General features: G+C 35.4%; 1 protein-coding gene and 1 long non-coding RNA gene across 5 annotated transcripts in view; one reads left to right on the top strand and one right to left on the bottom strand.

Moving 5' to 3' along the window:
* Nucleotides 1-16,509, bottom strand: part of LOC147871152 (uncharacterized) — a 299,440-nt gene that overhangs the window by 126,210 nt on the left and 156,721 nt on the right. The gene's annotated exons all lie outside the window — the stretch shown is intronic.
* The window catches only part of LOC110834324 (choline/ethanolamine kinase), a 72,244-nt gene that overhangs the window by 686 nt on the left and 55,049 nt on the right, over nucleotides 1-16,509 (top strand). For 2 of the 4 annotated variants that reach the window (XR_002544561.2, XM_022073359.2), the window contains exons 1-2: nucleotides 5-313; nucleotides 7,063-7,165. Coding sequence is in view for 2 of the 4 variants with exons in the window: in XM_022073359.2 (XP_021929051.1) it covers nucleotides 153-313; nucleotides 7,063-7,165 (264 nt within the window). In the remaining 2 variants the exon portion in view is untranslated. Of the gene's footprint in view, nucleotides 1-4; nucleotides 314-7,062; nucleotides 7,166-16,509 lie in introns of those variants that run through there. The other 2 variants (XM_022073351.2, XM_022073355.2) reach the window with 2 other exon arrangements.

The raw sequence follows: 16,509 nt of genomic DNA on the forward strand, positions 1-16,509 counted from the left end.
GCGTTTGTTTTGACATGTAGATTGATGTTTTGTTGACTTGAGAAGATTTTTAATACTGAAACAGAAGTAACCTTGTTCTCAAACGAATAGTAACAGTTTTAAAGAGAATGATCTACTAAAATCCCAGTTTTTTCCGTTGTGATGTATGCGCAATGTCGTTAGGTGGGAAGATTATGATGTCATTAGCCATAATTCTGTGCCCATGCCTGATATCGGCCTTGTTGCGCCTCTCTCTCTTGCAGGCCGTCTGCATTTGTGTTACCTGGATTATTGTGACAGATCTTCATGAAAACTGTTATGGACACTTTTTGAGGTTAATACATATTCTGCATTTTAATCCTTGCATTTGTAAGAGTAAGAATATGAAATCTTGTATTACAAACATACCTACAAATTATGTATGAAAATTTCTGTCTTCTGGGTTATTGCGCTGTGTAGTCTGGTCGATGTTAACCAACGTTTCAGAGGTCATACTGCCTCCGTCATCAGGGCGATGAATTCAATAACCCAGAAGACAGAAATCTTCATATTCACCGCTGTGAGAACCTCAAGTCTTACATATGTATGAAAAGTTTATTAGCCAACAATTACAAGCATGGTGACTATAAATGTCTGAGGATTCAACAGAATTAATGTAGATAATCATAAGCAACTAGTTCTTCCCCTTAAAAACAATACTACTATTAATAATAATAATTACAAAGTCTACAACGTATGTATATGTGCAAGAAAAATATTCTGACTCATGTTGGGATTCAGTCTGACCATATATGCATGAGCTAAATTGATTTTACTTTTAGATTAACATTACTTACATAACATGAGATTTGTAGAGCAGGGATTATGTTCAATAAGAAAGTGAGTTTTATGAGTTCCAGCCAGAACTACTACTTATTTAAATATGACTGTCTTCTGAGTTATTGTGCCTTTGGTCACTTAGAAATTGACAGACTCTTCATTGATCTGATGATGTTGGTAGTAATCATCCCATAAATTTCTGAGACTACACAGCACAATCACACAGAAAAGTAATCTTCATACTTTATGTTGTGGGGACCCAAAATCTTCTTGTTATTTGTATCAATGTTATTACTCTCATGTATGACACTGACAGTCCTCACAGTAACATGGACTGATACAATTAAGATATAAAATAAACTGTTATGTAAGGAAACACCATGTTTAGAATAGTGACAGCTCTTTGTAGGACCTTTAACTGTTCAACACACCAAAGTGATATATCACTCTGTGTTTATATGTGTAGCCTGGTTTCAGTATGCTGTTTGGGAAGTTTCTCTGTAAAATAGAAGCATATAAAGAATCATTTTAATTTGTAGCATCAGACAGTAATTTTCAGTGCAGAATGTTTACAATATAACATGCAGAGGTCTTCTCTCTTTGCTGTTAGCTAGGCACTATATTTCGGTTATGAGATCATCTGAACCGATCTTTGTACTACTTACCTTAACCTCAACCCTGACTACATTAAACAGTCAGAAAGTTTATACTCTTTTCCAGATCATGCTTGTAGAGGAAAAGATGATGAAATTAGCACTGATTACAAACATGGTCTGGCGCAGCATTCTGCTAACTAATTTTAGTCACAGAGAATAATAACAAGATAGCTAATCTTTTATGGGATCAAATTAAAGGTGTTATGAATCCATTTTATCAATTTTGCATATACAGTAGATTCGGTTAATCGGGGCAGCCATTATTTGGAACAAATCTTTTTAACTCTTTACGTGGAACTTCGCATAATTGGGCCAAAGTGTTCTAGTACTGATGTGTCCGAATTAACCGAAATCCAGTGTACTTGTTATAATACTGGGATGTTTGATAATTCTGCTTCATATATAAGAAAAAATAATCCCATACATTCAGAAAGATTCCAAAATGTTTCTGAAAATTTTAATAAATGTGTAATTATGCAAATATGATTCCAAATCTAAAATTTTCTTATGAATGCATTTCTGTTAATGTTCTTGTATTCAACTAAAAGCTATCACTGGTTTCCCAATTTCATTAAGGACTGATCTGTTTGGTGGCATTAATAGGTTAAATTATGGCATTAATTCAAAAGTGCCATTTTAGATTATGTAACTTACATGATTGACAGCATCAGGAAAGTTCTGTGTCTCCAAGCAAAATGCTCCATGTTTCATGTAATTTGCTCCATTTTTTCCAACAACAAGTTTGTCCCCTGAACTCTTATCTGGCAGAAAATTTGCAGTGTAGAACTGCACACCAGGCTGATTGGAATACACCTCCATGAATCGTCCTGTTAGAATATGTGTTGCTCTGGAATATGGTAACTTCATTTTACTTTTTAAACCCCAGACACGAGATTGAGGGGCAATGAAAAGCAGAGCCGCACCACCCTATGGGTGCAAGGGGTGCATCATATGAGGGGTGGCAACATTAGAGCAGCAGCAACTTGCTACGGGAGCACAGAATTTTGAAGCATTGCATTGGAGTGCCGGAAATCAGGGGCGGCACCAAAGGGTAGCAAATTATACAATTGCCTATGGGAGCCATGGTTGAAGGGACACTGAAAAGAACTGAAATCCATCCATAATTAAACTTGGTAATCTAAAAACAGAAAAATGTAGTACTTATACATCAGGGCGGCAGAATGAGCTTGAACTTGAGCGGCAGATATGCTTGGTGCGGGCCTGCATGTAGCTTTTGTAAGTGTACCTAATAGCCTTGAAATTACAGAGAATTTAGCTCTACTGAAGCTACTATAGTAATAGAAAACTATTACATGTGCAGAATTAATGAATCTCTGAGGCCTTCTGATAGTGGCTGACTGGACATTGTTCATTAGGAACTGACTGTACTTCAGTCATCAGCCAAATTGATTGTCATGATACTGGCAGCTGTGTTTTAGTGGTTTATTGTCAGTATTAATGGCAGTATTACTGACATTAAAAACAATAAGAAATATCTGCCAGTATAATGATAACTACTCAATTGAAGACTGAAATATCACTAATTCCCAAGTATATTCCAGACATGGACAGGACATCATAATTGTATAATGTACAAAACTCGCTTTGTTGTTGACTGAAACTCCCTTTTAAAAATTTAAGGCTCAATTAGGATTGGAAAAAATTTAAATAACGTGGTTATGATTTATAGGTCTAAATCCCCCTTCCCAATGGTAATCTATAGGTTAAATTGTATTCATTATGTCAGATTGTGCACTACTGTGAGATGACTGTGGTGCGATTTATGTGTCAAAAATACCAATTGATTTTCTCTTCTGTTCCTTTCTATTTAAAAGATCTGTTGCTTACAAGCCCTGGTGTAGGAGACAGATGCTGTATGTATACAGTAATTAATCATTGAAAGTTTTAACGAAGTATGAAATAAGTTAAGTTTGTGTGCTTAATTTAACAATTATTCAAATTCATTCAACCATTCAGGAGCTTCTACATGATTCAAGATTGACAAATGTTGGATATCAAGTTCTTACAGCAGCAAGTAAGAAGATGGCCGTCTTCTGGGTTGTAGTGCTGTGTAGTCTGGTGGAAGTTTACCAACATTTCAGAGGTACTTACTGCCTCCATCGCACATTAACCTGATAATGGAGGCAGCAAGCACAAATATCAGTAAACTTTTACAAGACTACACAGCACTACAACCCAGAAAACAGCCATTTTTTTATTTATTTGAGGATGTCATTTCAACTGTAGACTTAATATATTACAGAATGAGATAATTATGAATTGTTAGTAAAAAGGACATAGCAATGGCCTGTTCAAATTACCACCCTAGTATTTACCTAGAGTGATAAAAGACATGTAACTTTAGTAAGGATAGGTCATATAATTTACTTTGTAAAAGGAACAGCTGAAATTAGCCTGGAGTATCATAAAATGCGGTACACAGCATAAACTGTGTGCTTCTCCTTTGTTTCATAAATGTGAACTTGTCACCAGAGTGCAGTTCTTTGTCTCACCTGGCTACAAAGGTGAGACCTCCATGGCTGCACTGGTTGATACAGTAATTGTGGTCAATACCCCCTGTAGCTCTCACAACATCAGAAAGCAGTCTTGGAACTCTCAAGTCCATGTCTGTGTTTGCAAGGCATCTCAGATCACCTAGTGTTAATGTTTCACACTTAGAGATTACATCTTTCCACTTTGTTCTCATAATTAACATATCTGAATTCAAAACAGTTTCTCTTACACATTTAAGATTAGCAAAGGACATAAGCTCATAGATTGATAGCATTTTATACCACAAGTATATAATATAGCATATCGGCATTGCAAATGTTACTTTGTTTCCACATATATAACAAGGAAGGGAGATACTCTTTAAGTTCTCTGACAAGAATAAACTTTAAAATTTAAAACCAAATTATATTTTAGGAAAGTAAAAATAGTGTATAACAAAAATTAATATACCTCTGGAGAAGTTAAAACAATTTTATATATTTATTTACATGCTTTTTGAAAAAAAGGTGCTGGTATGATAGAGGCTTACCATCGTGAACCACCACAAAGAAATTCCGCCCCCTTGCTTACTGTATATGCATAATAGAGTAAGTTACGAATTTTTGTCCATGTAAGCTTATCTGTTATCAGTGTAGATTTTACTACACACTCATTACCGTTGAAGTATGGTAGTTCCCTTCTGCTGTTACACACTTCTATCAGAGGGATTATCAATGCTGAAAGCATTTCTGCGGGCTTTCACTTACGTCCTTGTTAGCCCTCTTGAAACACATAACCTATTTGCCCACTGCAGCCAGTATATTATGTAATCACACAGATAACTTAATATTTGCTCACTATTCAAATTGCAGTCGCTTAGTACACCAAGTTCTGCGAGTAGCAAAATATGCTGAACCAAATTAACTCTGGCGCCTTTCATATTCTGTATACATGCCTGAACAAATTAATCTTTCCCACACCTTTTCTATGGATCTTTGCATGTTCACACATGAAGATTCATAAGCAGAACATCATTCAGTAACTGTTTAAAATGTTTACATACGTTGACTGTATCACATAAGTGATATCTTTCACTCTCCAAATTACTTCAAACTTGGCTAACCAAACAGTTTGTCTCATACAGTTAACCAAATGAATGAATTTTTAAAAAGCTAAACTCTTCTTACTTAGTTGTGGATTTTGTGAAAGCGAGGACAGGGAGTAAAAGTAGAGGAACAAAATTACATGAATATTGTGCAGTTAAAAATTATTGTAACTTAGGGGTAGATTGCTGGGTACAGAATCAGAAAGAACAAGCCTTGTAAAGTGATGGGAGGAGAGAATTTGAAGAAAGAACACTGGATTGATCAGTTATGGAGAATGAAATAGAGAAAGCTGTAGAAATGTGAAACCACATTGAATCTGATGACAAACAATCAGAAAATTTCAATAAGTTTTAGATGCCTTTGCTTGGAACTCACCTGTAGGAATACTCTCATGATCCACTTCAGTGTATCTGTCAGCATTGATGCATATGGTCTGTTCCAACACACCATTTCTACCCTTATTCTGCAACAGTTATCTGTATTTTAAAATAAGTTCTAGAACTTACTTTCTTTCAAATGCTTGACTCAGAATTGTCAGGCTCTTGATAACCATAAATTAACAGTTATATGATTTATTTATGTGCGTTAATGCCAGTAATACAGATTTTGGCTATGTTACATTTGTCTACATAACCTCAAAGATGCTAATGACCAAATTTCTAATGTATTTATGCAATATGCAAAAAAGTAGGCAACCATAATAAGATTTATGGTGCAAAAATTATCTATGCTCACAACTGTTTCATTGCATGGTACCTGTTTAGTGTATAAAATGGTCGTTATGTGGCACCATGGAGGCAAATGATATAACATTGGCCAATAGAATTATAGGTACTTGTGGGTTATCGGGACACGTCAGTTTAAAAATAGGTTAGCTTACGTTAATGTTGGATAAATGACATATACTTAAAAGTTATTATATTTTATTTCAATAAATGACAACTAACCTAACCTATTTTTAAAGCGATGTGTCCCGATAACCCACAAGTACCGAATTATATATTCATAAGATTATCATAAATAAGCAGTTTCAGCATAGTTTATTTAAGATGAACTGAGCAAAAATTGGGCACTTTCATTACTTCCCCATAAAAAGAAAGGGAAGTAGGCAAAATAAAAATAGGATGTAGCACAATGTGATGTTTATTCTGATTAGCGGATCAAATTTAGGTGCTCTTCATGCTGTAGCATAAGGGAAGAACACCATATGGACCAGTCCATGTCTGTCTGTCTGTCTGTCTGTCAGTCAGTCTGTTGTGTTTTCCTAAGATTCAGACAACCTGCATGACCAGGGTCATTCTTACAAAATGGGAACCATTATTGGAACACACTGTTGCACAACTCAGGGAACAGTCATATTTGGAACACTCTGTTGAGGAATAATTGCCTCATAACATTAGTGCAACAATAACATGAGTATACTGATGGACCATTTGCTCAATGGTAACCTCAGATGACATTAGTTCGACAATGTCCTATGTGATGTGGCATGAAAAATGCCTTTGGAATGTCATTGTACTACAAGGAGTACACCTTTCCAATATTTTGGACACAGAGATTCAGTTTATAACTGTTGCAATTTAAGATGAAACTATGTGCACTTTCAGAACCATCAGGGAACTAATAGACTACTAAACTAACAGCGTGTAGTGTACCATTAACATCACACATTCAAATCGCAGATCTTCATACATCATGTTTTCCTGCATGAAATTCTAAAATTGTTATGAACATTGTTCACATGAATGGAAGATTTGTTCATTTACTTCATTATGTATCAACACATTAATATAATAGCTTGTCAATATTTTAAGTTTCAAATGTTACCTTTTATCATATAAACATGGGCCTCCCAATACACAGTGTACTTTGGAACTCCAAATGATAATAATATTTTTAACACAGGAGAAGACTGTTTTAGTACTAGATTTTACGAGTACATCCACTTACATGTCCAGCCAAATTGAAGTAAGAGTGGTTTGTGAGGTTGATTGGTGTTGGTCTTGTAGATGTGGCAGTCATATCCAAAATGAGTTCATTATCGGAAGACAGCTGGTATGTGGCCTGTGCCAGAACATTCCCCGGGTAACCCTCCTCACCACACTTGCTCAGGTATGTAAATGTAACCTTGTTACCATCAACATGTGACGACCACAATGCCTGTAACCATGTAGATGACTAAATGTGTGTTGAATTGTAGTGGTTCCATTACTCGTTTATGCTTCTGAAGTCCAGACTTTAATTCCTGAGGCTGGAATTAACTCCGGATAATGATGCATATTATGTTACCTTCTTAAATAGCTGAAGAACTATAAAATCTTTAGAAAATACTATGTAAGGAAGACAGATATACCTTTCCTCAAATTAATATTAATTTTGTGCTACATGCTCATTCAATAAATGTTGCAAGTCCAAACAATATAAGTCTGGGTGTTGCTTCATTTGGTCTACTCAAGAGGTTAACAAATTTCAATCTTAAGTCTTGAAGAGTTACTCTGAAGACACAGGGGCCAGATTAATTCCTGATAATACTCCATCTCATCCTAACACTGAAAAATATGAACTTAGTATCTCCTGGCCCAGCTTTTGACATACTGGACACTGACTTAGAATTACTGCTAAGTACTCTACAGCAGTGTTTTAATAATAATAATTTCCCCCTCTAGTTTTATTGTAAGCTTTTTGCCTCAGTAATCTAGATTGTAATTGCATCTGGACTATAATTTTTGCTGCATGGTCTGAATTGCAATATTTTACTGTATGCGTTTCATGTACACGTGTGCAGAAATAAAAAAAAACAGTATTTATAATTTTTATGTAACTATAGAGCATAAAAACCCTGACAAGTGTCAGTGTATGTCAGGAAACGTGCTGTATACAGTATCTTCCACAAAATGTCTGCTGAACTTGAGAGGTTGTATGCTGGCTTATATCGAATGAAAAGTGTATCAGTGCAGGTCAAAATCTCAACCATTTCATAGGTGGATGGAAACAGAAGGAACGAAAAGAGACACGCAGGTTAAATGAAATTATTTTTACTGAAGGCGTGAAGCAACCAAATAGATATCGTAATATACAATGTGTAACTTACATCATGATATAACATACATACTTAATTAGCTTGCTGTTTGAAATGATCTGCATTGGCAGTGCACAAGTGAGCTCATTAGAATATCTGCTTTCCACATGCTTTCATGATTGTTCCATTTGAGAGCACTATGTCTATGATGTGTGTAAAGAGTTCATCTCAAGTCTGCAGTTTCTCCAAGTCCTTCATGTATCCCCACAAAAAGAAGAAATCAAGGGGCAACAAGTCTGGCACTTGGGATGGCCAGGCATGTGGACCTCAGTGATTCAGTTATATCCGACGCACTGATTTATCAGATAACTACATAACAGATGACATTTTTCACTCAAAATAAGCCAAAGAATAACCATCCAAATCTGGTAGACGTTTCATGGAAAAGACTCTATACTTTAGAAAGGAGGAAAAAGAAATATTTGTGTATATTCTGATTGTTTTAATTGAAACCATTGATCAATACCGTAACACATATTCCAGGGAAGAATTAAACCAAAGGAAATTTGCCCTCTTAATCAGTTTTCTCAGTTTTGATTTTCATGTCAGGTTTGTATGCAGTCATATTGTGGAAATATTTGCATTTTAGCACCAGTTTTCAGATAAAATAGTATGGCAATACACTGTATTTCTGTTAAAACTGAGAGAATTGCACCAAAGATTCATGTTTTACCTGAAACACATATCATTATTTGTTCCTGGCTGGGAGCAACTCAAAAGTATGAAAGTTTAAATGTCAGCTCAATTATTTCCAGGACATTTCATCAAAAATGCTCAAGTGATGGAATCTTTCTGGAGCTCAAACATATAGATAACCATAAGTGGCCTTTGCCATTTCAAGAAACAAACGTAAAATTAGTAAAGCAACTAGTCTGTGCTAGGCAAACCTTATCAAAACCTTTCTTCCCCCCATGCAGATGATATGTTCCTCTGTTGACTGTTACATTATATTCTTGACCCCCAAGATGGAACATCCCTTTTCCAATCCTGTTGGCAACTCTTCCAACAATGCATCCAAAGTATGGATTATTTGATCCTTCATATCCTATAACAAAATAATGAAAGTGAGAAACAGTTAAAATGTCAGACTGCTCTTAAAGAGACATTTTCTTCCCCTCACGAGAAATCTTCTTTTGTTGGAAATTATATTTTGAGATTTCCAGGAATCTTTTGCCAATCCTAATTGTTCTTCCCTTCTTCACACACTTGATTGCCTGTTCCTAATAGCCTGATACATACTCATACATTTGAAACTAATTAAACTGAGGAATGGCTTTCACAGTTGGCTGTCATGAAGGCAAAGATCTGTTTTGTAAGATATATAGAAAGAAATATATCCAAGCACAAGCAGGTTGGAAACTAATTGATTGGTATTATGAAATACTGTCTGGTGAATTCATTTAATACATGATAATATATGAGATGCCCCCACTTAATGGTACCTGCACCTTGTCATGGTCATGGGGCTTGAGTACCTCAGTGACCCCAAGAGCTATGCTGGCGGTAGCATAGCTACTGGTAGGGGGGAGAGGTCAGACTAAGACAGGTACCTGGTCCTCCAGGTTGGGGGTTGGTCGCAAGGCCAACAACCTTGCACCGTAAAAAGGAAGATGTTTCGAAACCTCAATCAAAGCCTTGGACAGACGGACCTAACAGAGGACCGAATGGAAGAGGAGAATTGTGGAGGCCATGGACCGAATACGGACCGGAGAGCCATAGAAGAAGAAAAATATATGAGATGCAGCCAGTATACTGTTGTCCCAAGTAATCTTGTCTGTAGTTACTTCACCATAATAACATCTTCAGTTTCAACAAACTCTGTGTCATAGTGTAGTGGCACTGCAGACTGTATTTGGGAGTTTTGGACACCAGCTGCGAGAATGAGAATGAGATTTTATGTGATTTCCCTCAATCCCTCCATGAAAATGCTGCCATACTGTCTTAAAGTTGGCTATGGACTTCTTTCTTACACATCTTTTCCAATTCATGATTATAGTAATTTCATACTCAAAACTATAAGCTGTGAAGTTCGTGAAGCATTGTTAAAGATCCAGGCAAAGAAGTTCCGTAACAAGGTCTAATGAAGAAGTTATGCCATGAAAATATAATATCCTACAGGAAAGAAAAGTGAAACAAACTTCCATATTTTACAAATGTCGTGAACACAACCACCTACCATCCATATTGTCAAAACCCAAGACAACATCTTCAACATTTCCAGTCCTGTCAGGAACATTCAGACTCGTGATGGTTGCTCCATAGTTGATAATCTTTACACTCATCCCGTTTTTATTGGACAGCGTAAAACATCTAACTGTTTCTGTTTTCCCTGCTTCATCTTTTAAGGTTCCAAATATTTCTTCAACCAATGTGACATCCGAAGAGTCCGAACAGTAGCCAGATTTCTTTTGGAAGATGGTGTCATGACAACTGTTGGAAAACTATTGACAAAATGACAAAATTATGTGTTTAACTTTATATCTCGATACAATAAAAATGATACTGTGGTGGGTGACATTGTGGTAGTACAAAGCATCTGCTGATAGGTGGCTCTGCCAGCAGTAATGGTACTAGGGCTAACTAATTCTACTGATGTATGTCTAGGCCAAAAATATAATAAAAATATAGTAAATTTGATGCCTCTACAGCCACATCCTGAACTTTTTAAAAAATGTCACTGAGAAAACACAGGACTCTAAACATTTTAAAAATATCTACTGTAACACACATTTGCTTCATCTACTGCAAGACAAGATACTTTTAATTGATGTGTAACTGCTATTTTGTAGTCAGTTGTTTCAACCAGAGTTACTGAAGTATTTTATCAACGTGGACCGGTGACAAGCCACGGTATGGAATGATAGTGAAACCGCTGTCTTTTTGTACACAGTAAAACTATATGCCATTATGTGGTAACAATAATTGTGCGGGTAATCAAAAGAAATCCCTCTGCATAAATGTAAAAAATTATATAAGTACCGAGCAATGGGTTCTGAAGAGATACCGCTTAAATGAGTTCAGAGAAGTTCTGGCGACCAACGCCAGATATGCCTCGAGTCACAACATATTAACTATTCTTTAAATTTATTGTCTGTTCATATCCCTCATTTTCTCATCTCTGAATTCCTAAAAAATGAGGGGAGGAAAGGGTTAGAGGGAAGGTTGGGAAAATAGGAAAGGGAATTGTGGGATATCCCAGCCGTGACTGGCGAGTTAGGCAGAGCCAGAGCCCCAAGTATGATAAAAAGCTTGAAAGTGACTGCACGTGAAATTGTCATTTATTCACCAAGTAATTATATTTTAACATGCCAGTGAACTGATGGGAACAAATGAGTCAGGTTCTTCTGGGTCAGCTTAATGCTTAGGGAATGGTTTTCTGTTGCATGTAACTTGTACATATCTCTGTCTTGAGGTCTTTGATGCGTTCTTCAATTGTAGTACTTGGTTCCTGGAATGTCGAGAAATCTGTAAAGCTAGATGTGTAAACTTTATGGCCCACCGACATATTTTATTAGTCCATTCTGAAGCAACCCTATCCAAAATGTGCTAAGGGAAAATACTGTATATTACTTCCAATCGGTGCAATAAAGAATATGATAAGACATTTTGTTTGCTGGTATCAGTGTCTGCAAATGAGATTCAAAATTAAATTAAAATAACAAATTTGAAGAATGAATGCTATATCTTAGTTCAGAAACTGTTATTGTCTGATGTGTTATCCAGTGTGATAAAGATTAATACAAAACAGTTACTTTACACACTCTTTTGAATAGGTGCAAAAACATGATCTTACTGTGAAGCAGCTGTTTGAGAACATGAGCTGTATTCAGTTATGTTTACAGCAATTTTTTGATAAATGTTGGCTCTAATAGCATGTGCTCAAATTATGACCAAGTATCAATCAGCATATAAATTATATATAATAACCAGAACTCTAAAACATTTACAGTCTTCTGCTATCAGCATCTGAAATGATTTCTGATTAAATCACTTAGCCTCTACAGAAATAAAATCATGTAATAACCAAAGTCACAGAGTGAAGAGGTGTCAATTGTAGGCTAATATAATAGGTCTGTATGTTGTCATAATACCCAAACCTAAGATATCCATACTTCAATATTATCTTCTTTCTCAGACATTCCACTTATGCCAGTTATCTGCAGGATATTTAAATATAATTAATATAAGCTAATACGTACTTGATCTAAATTATAACTAAATATGAAACAGTAAGATAAAATTCAATATCCATCTTAATCTAAAAAAATGCTGAGTACAAATACTTGTTCCACGTATGTAAGTCTGTTTCTAACAGTGTGCCTATACGATAAGTGAATACTGTACCATAGCTTGAATCTGAAGGAAGAATATTACAATGTTAGATTCTAGTCCTTATGAACTTCCCAGTAGGCTGACGCCACAAGACCAAATTCTGAATGATACAATAGCACTTCTGTGACTGCCTGATATAATACAGCCGTTTCGTGTTACAGCTGGTAGCACCGTGTCACACATATCTTTTATGACCAACATTTTTAGTTATCTCTGCTGCTTATGGCCGTGTTTGAGTCTGTATTTTGGCGCGAAATAAATTTATTGTGTTCGTGAAAGCATGTAAATTGAGGACTTGGAGGTCGCTCTGTAAGTCTGTTATAATAAAGCAATACAGGTTGTCTAGAAGATTAGTTACGGATATATATGTAAGTTTACCAGTATTCACACTTGATAGACCTTGCTTCAGACCCAAAAATCATGAAATTGCTCCAAAAGGAAGGAAACATGACAGAATTAACGAAGAAGGAAAGTGCAGGCAGACCTAAAACAGGCCTGGATAAGAGATCTATACTGAATAAAACTGAAACAAATGGACAGAAGTAATTATATGGCGTCACGAAAGCATTAAAAGAAAAAAAATAGCGTAAACACAGTCATTATCAATGCTATGCATTGCCTTGTAACCTTGAAGATACGACAGAAACAACACACACACACACACACAAAAACAAATGTGGGGAAGTGAAAAAGGAACAGAACACAGAAAGGAATGTATGTCAAAAGAGGAAAAAAAAGCATAGAGTTGTTATTAGCGGAGATAGTCACGCAAGAGGCTGTGCTATAGAACTGCAAATAACTCGACAAAACTTTTAAGTTAAGGTACAATTTGGCTGCACGCGACAGAGTTACAAGACCGAGACTGGTCGCTTCCTGTCTGCTCTCTGTACAATTACGAGCGTGAGACAAAGACAGGCGACAGAGACAAAGCACAGGCGACCGCTCTCGGACCAGTAGTGTCTCGCGACGGGCTCAGGCAGCACTGTGTTGTTGAGTAAAATAATGGCAGAAATTAAATTTACTGGTGACCAAGATGAGCAATTGGTAGAATTAGTAGCAGAAAACCGACCACTGACCACCGACAGAAAGATCCTTCTTCGCGTCTGGTTTTGAATATTGAACTCATAGGTTTTCTTTGTTTCTTTCGCAACAAATAACACAGCAACACATCATCTTCTTCGAGTAACCTTTTTAGAAGCATTTTTGTACTCATTTTTCACAGAATATGTGCACGTATGTCTCAACAAAACAAAGAAAACAAACACTTTGCCGCATGTCTCGGTCGTCACCTCAAAAGTGTGTGGCGACAAGCTGCGATGTGTCCGTCTCCCGTCTCTGTCGCCTGCCTCGGTCGCTTGTCTCTGTCGCGTGCAGCCAAATTGTACCTTTAGAGGGTCTGTGAAGACAGGATGTGATTTAGAGGGTTGTCACAAGCACAGTACGAGAAGTTATTACTAAATTGACTGCATTAATTTTGTAAAGAATAATGATCACCGTAATAAGTGCTTATAAATAAACAATGAAGTGAAAGTATTCAGCAGGAAGCTACTAAAAAATTTTCTTTCGTACAACAACGGCAGATGTGAGTAATAAACTTTTCACCCGACGTGAGTATGGATTACATATGAATACTTCTGGAAAGGAAGGGATTACGAAAAGATTGTCGGATGTCCCCAGAATCCTTTCGTAAGAAAGGAGGAATGATCCATTATCCTGAAGTGAAATGAAAAATTGTAAATAACAATGAAGAAGAAGATTAAGGTAGAATTTCGAACAGCAAGTGACGAGAAATTGTTATTTATATGGTATTATTTATCTCAACAGGAATGTACTCGGGTTAAAGGTGGGAATATGTGTCCTTCATCACAGCTTAAACAATAAATTTATCGAATTAGAAGCCGTCTTGGAGTCTGGTCAAAAATCTGTGGATATGCTATGTTTTACAGAACATTGGCAAAGGACCAGTAGATAAATTACAAATATTGCGAAATTTAAATTACCGAGTTCATTCTGCAGAGAAAATAGTGACGTAGATGTCATATATCTATGCAAAAAACTGTCTAAAACAAGAGAAGTAGACGATTTTCATTTTATAAATGAATACAAAATATTAAAATGTAGATAATATAATTTCTCGACTATAACATTATCTTAAAATTAAATTATTTGGTTATTCCGTCAAATCACAATGTATTTAAAATAAGATAATTAAAATAATTAAAATATCATTCTGTGTTCCATATCGAATAATCGATTTACAATTGGAACAGTTACAAAATGTTCCAATTGTAAATCGATTATTCGATATGGAACACAGAATGATATTTTAATTATCTTATTTTAAATACATTGTGATTTGACGGAATAACCAAATAATTTAATTTTAATTTAATAAATCACAATATGACGCAACTACACTATTTTATATAACATTATCGTTTTTTTGTTAATGGAAATTTTGACATTATCTCAACCGAGTTGGAGTTGGTGGTCCAGAAATTGACTTCAAGAGAAAGAATTTTGTTTGTAAGTGGTGATTGGAACACAGACCTTATCCAAAAGAGTGCAAAAGTGAATGAATTTAAAATGTACACAATTTAAAAACTTAACACAGTAAAATTTCCAACTAGGATTACAAAAAGTACGTGTACTAAATCATTCCTTGATGTAATTACAGTACATCAGGAAAAAAATTTCAGATCCATCACCAGCGTAATAGATTTACGTTATTCATATCATTATAAACAAGTATCTTCTGTGATTCTTGAAAAGTCCATTAGCGATAAAATAGAATTTAGGAAAAGAGAATTTTAAGAAGGGCTGAAACAATAACAAGCCCGTAGAATATCGCTGAATTTTTTAATTCGTACAACGACAAAGAGTAAACTGTTGTAATGAAACTACGACTTCTATAAGTGAGACGAAAAATCAATCGAAGTGGCAAGTCCAATATCCGAAATGTTAATTTTGTCGTGTTAAGGTACAATTCTCTAAACAAGTACAGATTACACAGTCATAAACTCTGGTGCATATGTACTTATGGGCTTCCTGTATGTACTGAATTTTCAATTCAATTCAATTAATTTATTTACGTGTTTGCCAACAGCAAGAAGCCAATAACAGGCAAACACTGATAATATATACAATAATAATGAAAAATAGTACACAAACAGATTAATTAAACTTATACATGTACAGTATTAAATGTAACTGCCAAGTACAGGCAAACCCAAAATAGAAACAATATTAACACAGAGTAAAATAAATGAAGAAATATAAATAAAAACAAATAATCCACCTAGGGAACACTAATATAATTGTAAAACTTTAAAGAATATAAAAACATATAACGAAGCTAGATCATCTATCAAGACAACCTATCTAGATCTTTTCCCTTATTGAGAACGTGCGCTCAAGGGAGACAATGTTTATGCTAAATACGTCCAAAAATTTACATACGTCATTTGAAGCGATGACGCACCTGGCTGAAGGACTATGTCGTAGTGCACTGCTCACACTAAAAGTAGAAAATTCTCTTATTTGCCTCGCCAGCACACGTAAACCAACAGTGTAGTATTTGTAAACAGATTTTTTGTATTTGTTTTCTAAAAGACCTATTTTTCTAAATCCAACATTAAAATCACAACAAAAATGAGATATGATCAATATTGCCTATGAATCATAAATAAACTCTAAAGAAACTTATTCCCACAACTGACACAGCCCCAGAAAATGTTTTAGAGTTTGGTCGCTATTAAAGTTTCTAGTCTTATAAAGAATTTTTCAGATATGTATTAGATAAATTGTATCATGAGATACACATGTCGTCACTAAATTTCAAATTTAGTAAAATTTGCTACAGGATCGCTGAACGATCTGATGGGCCCACATGTGGCAAGGATTATTTGTTTTTCATATTTTAAGGCTCATTTGCTGTCACTTAAGCAACTTTAAATTGAAAAAGTGGGCCATCCGAATGATCAATGGTGCTTTAAGCAGACAGTTTTTTAGGCATCTAAATATATTTCCACTAGCTTGTTTATAT

The sequence above is a fragment of the Zootermopsis nevadensis genome, unplaced genomic scaffold (assembly GCF_977971745.1).
Source record: "Zootermopsis nevadensis isolate Lab colony 2312 unplaced genomic scaffold, Znev_1.0 Znev_ptg000061l, whole genome shotgun sequence".
Classification (NCBI taxonomy): Eukaryota; Metazoa; Arthropoda; class Insecta; order Blattodea; family Termopsidae; genus Zootermopsis; species Zootermopsis nevadensis.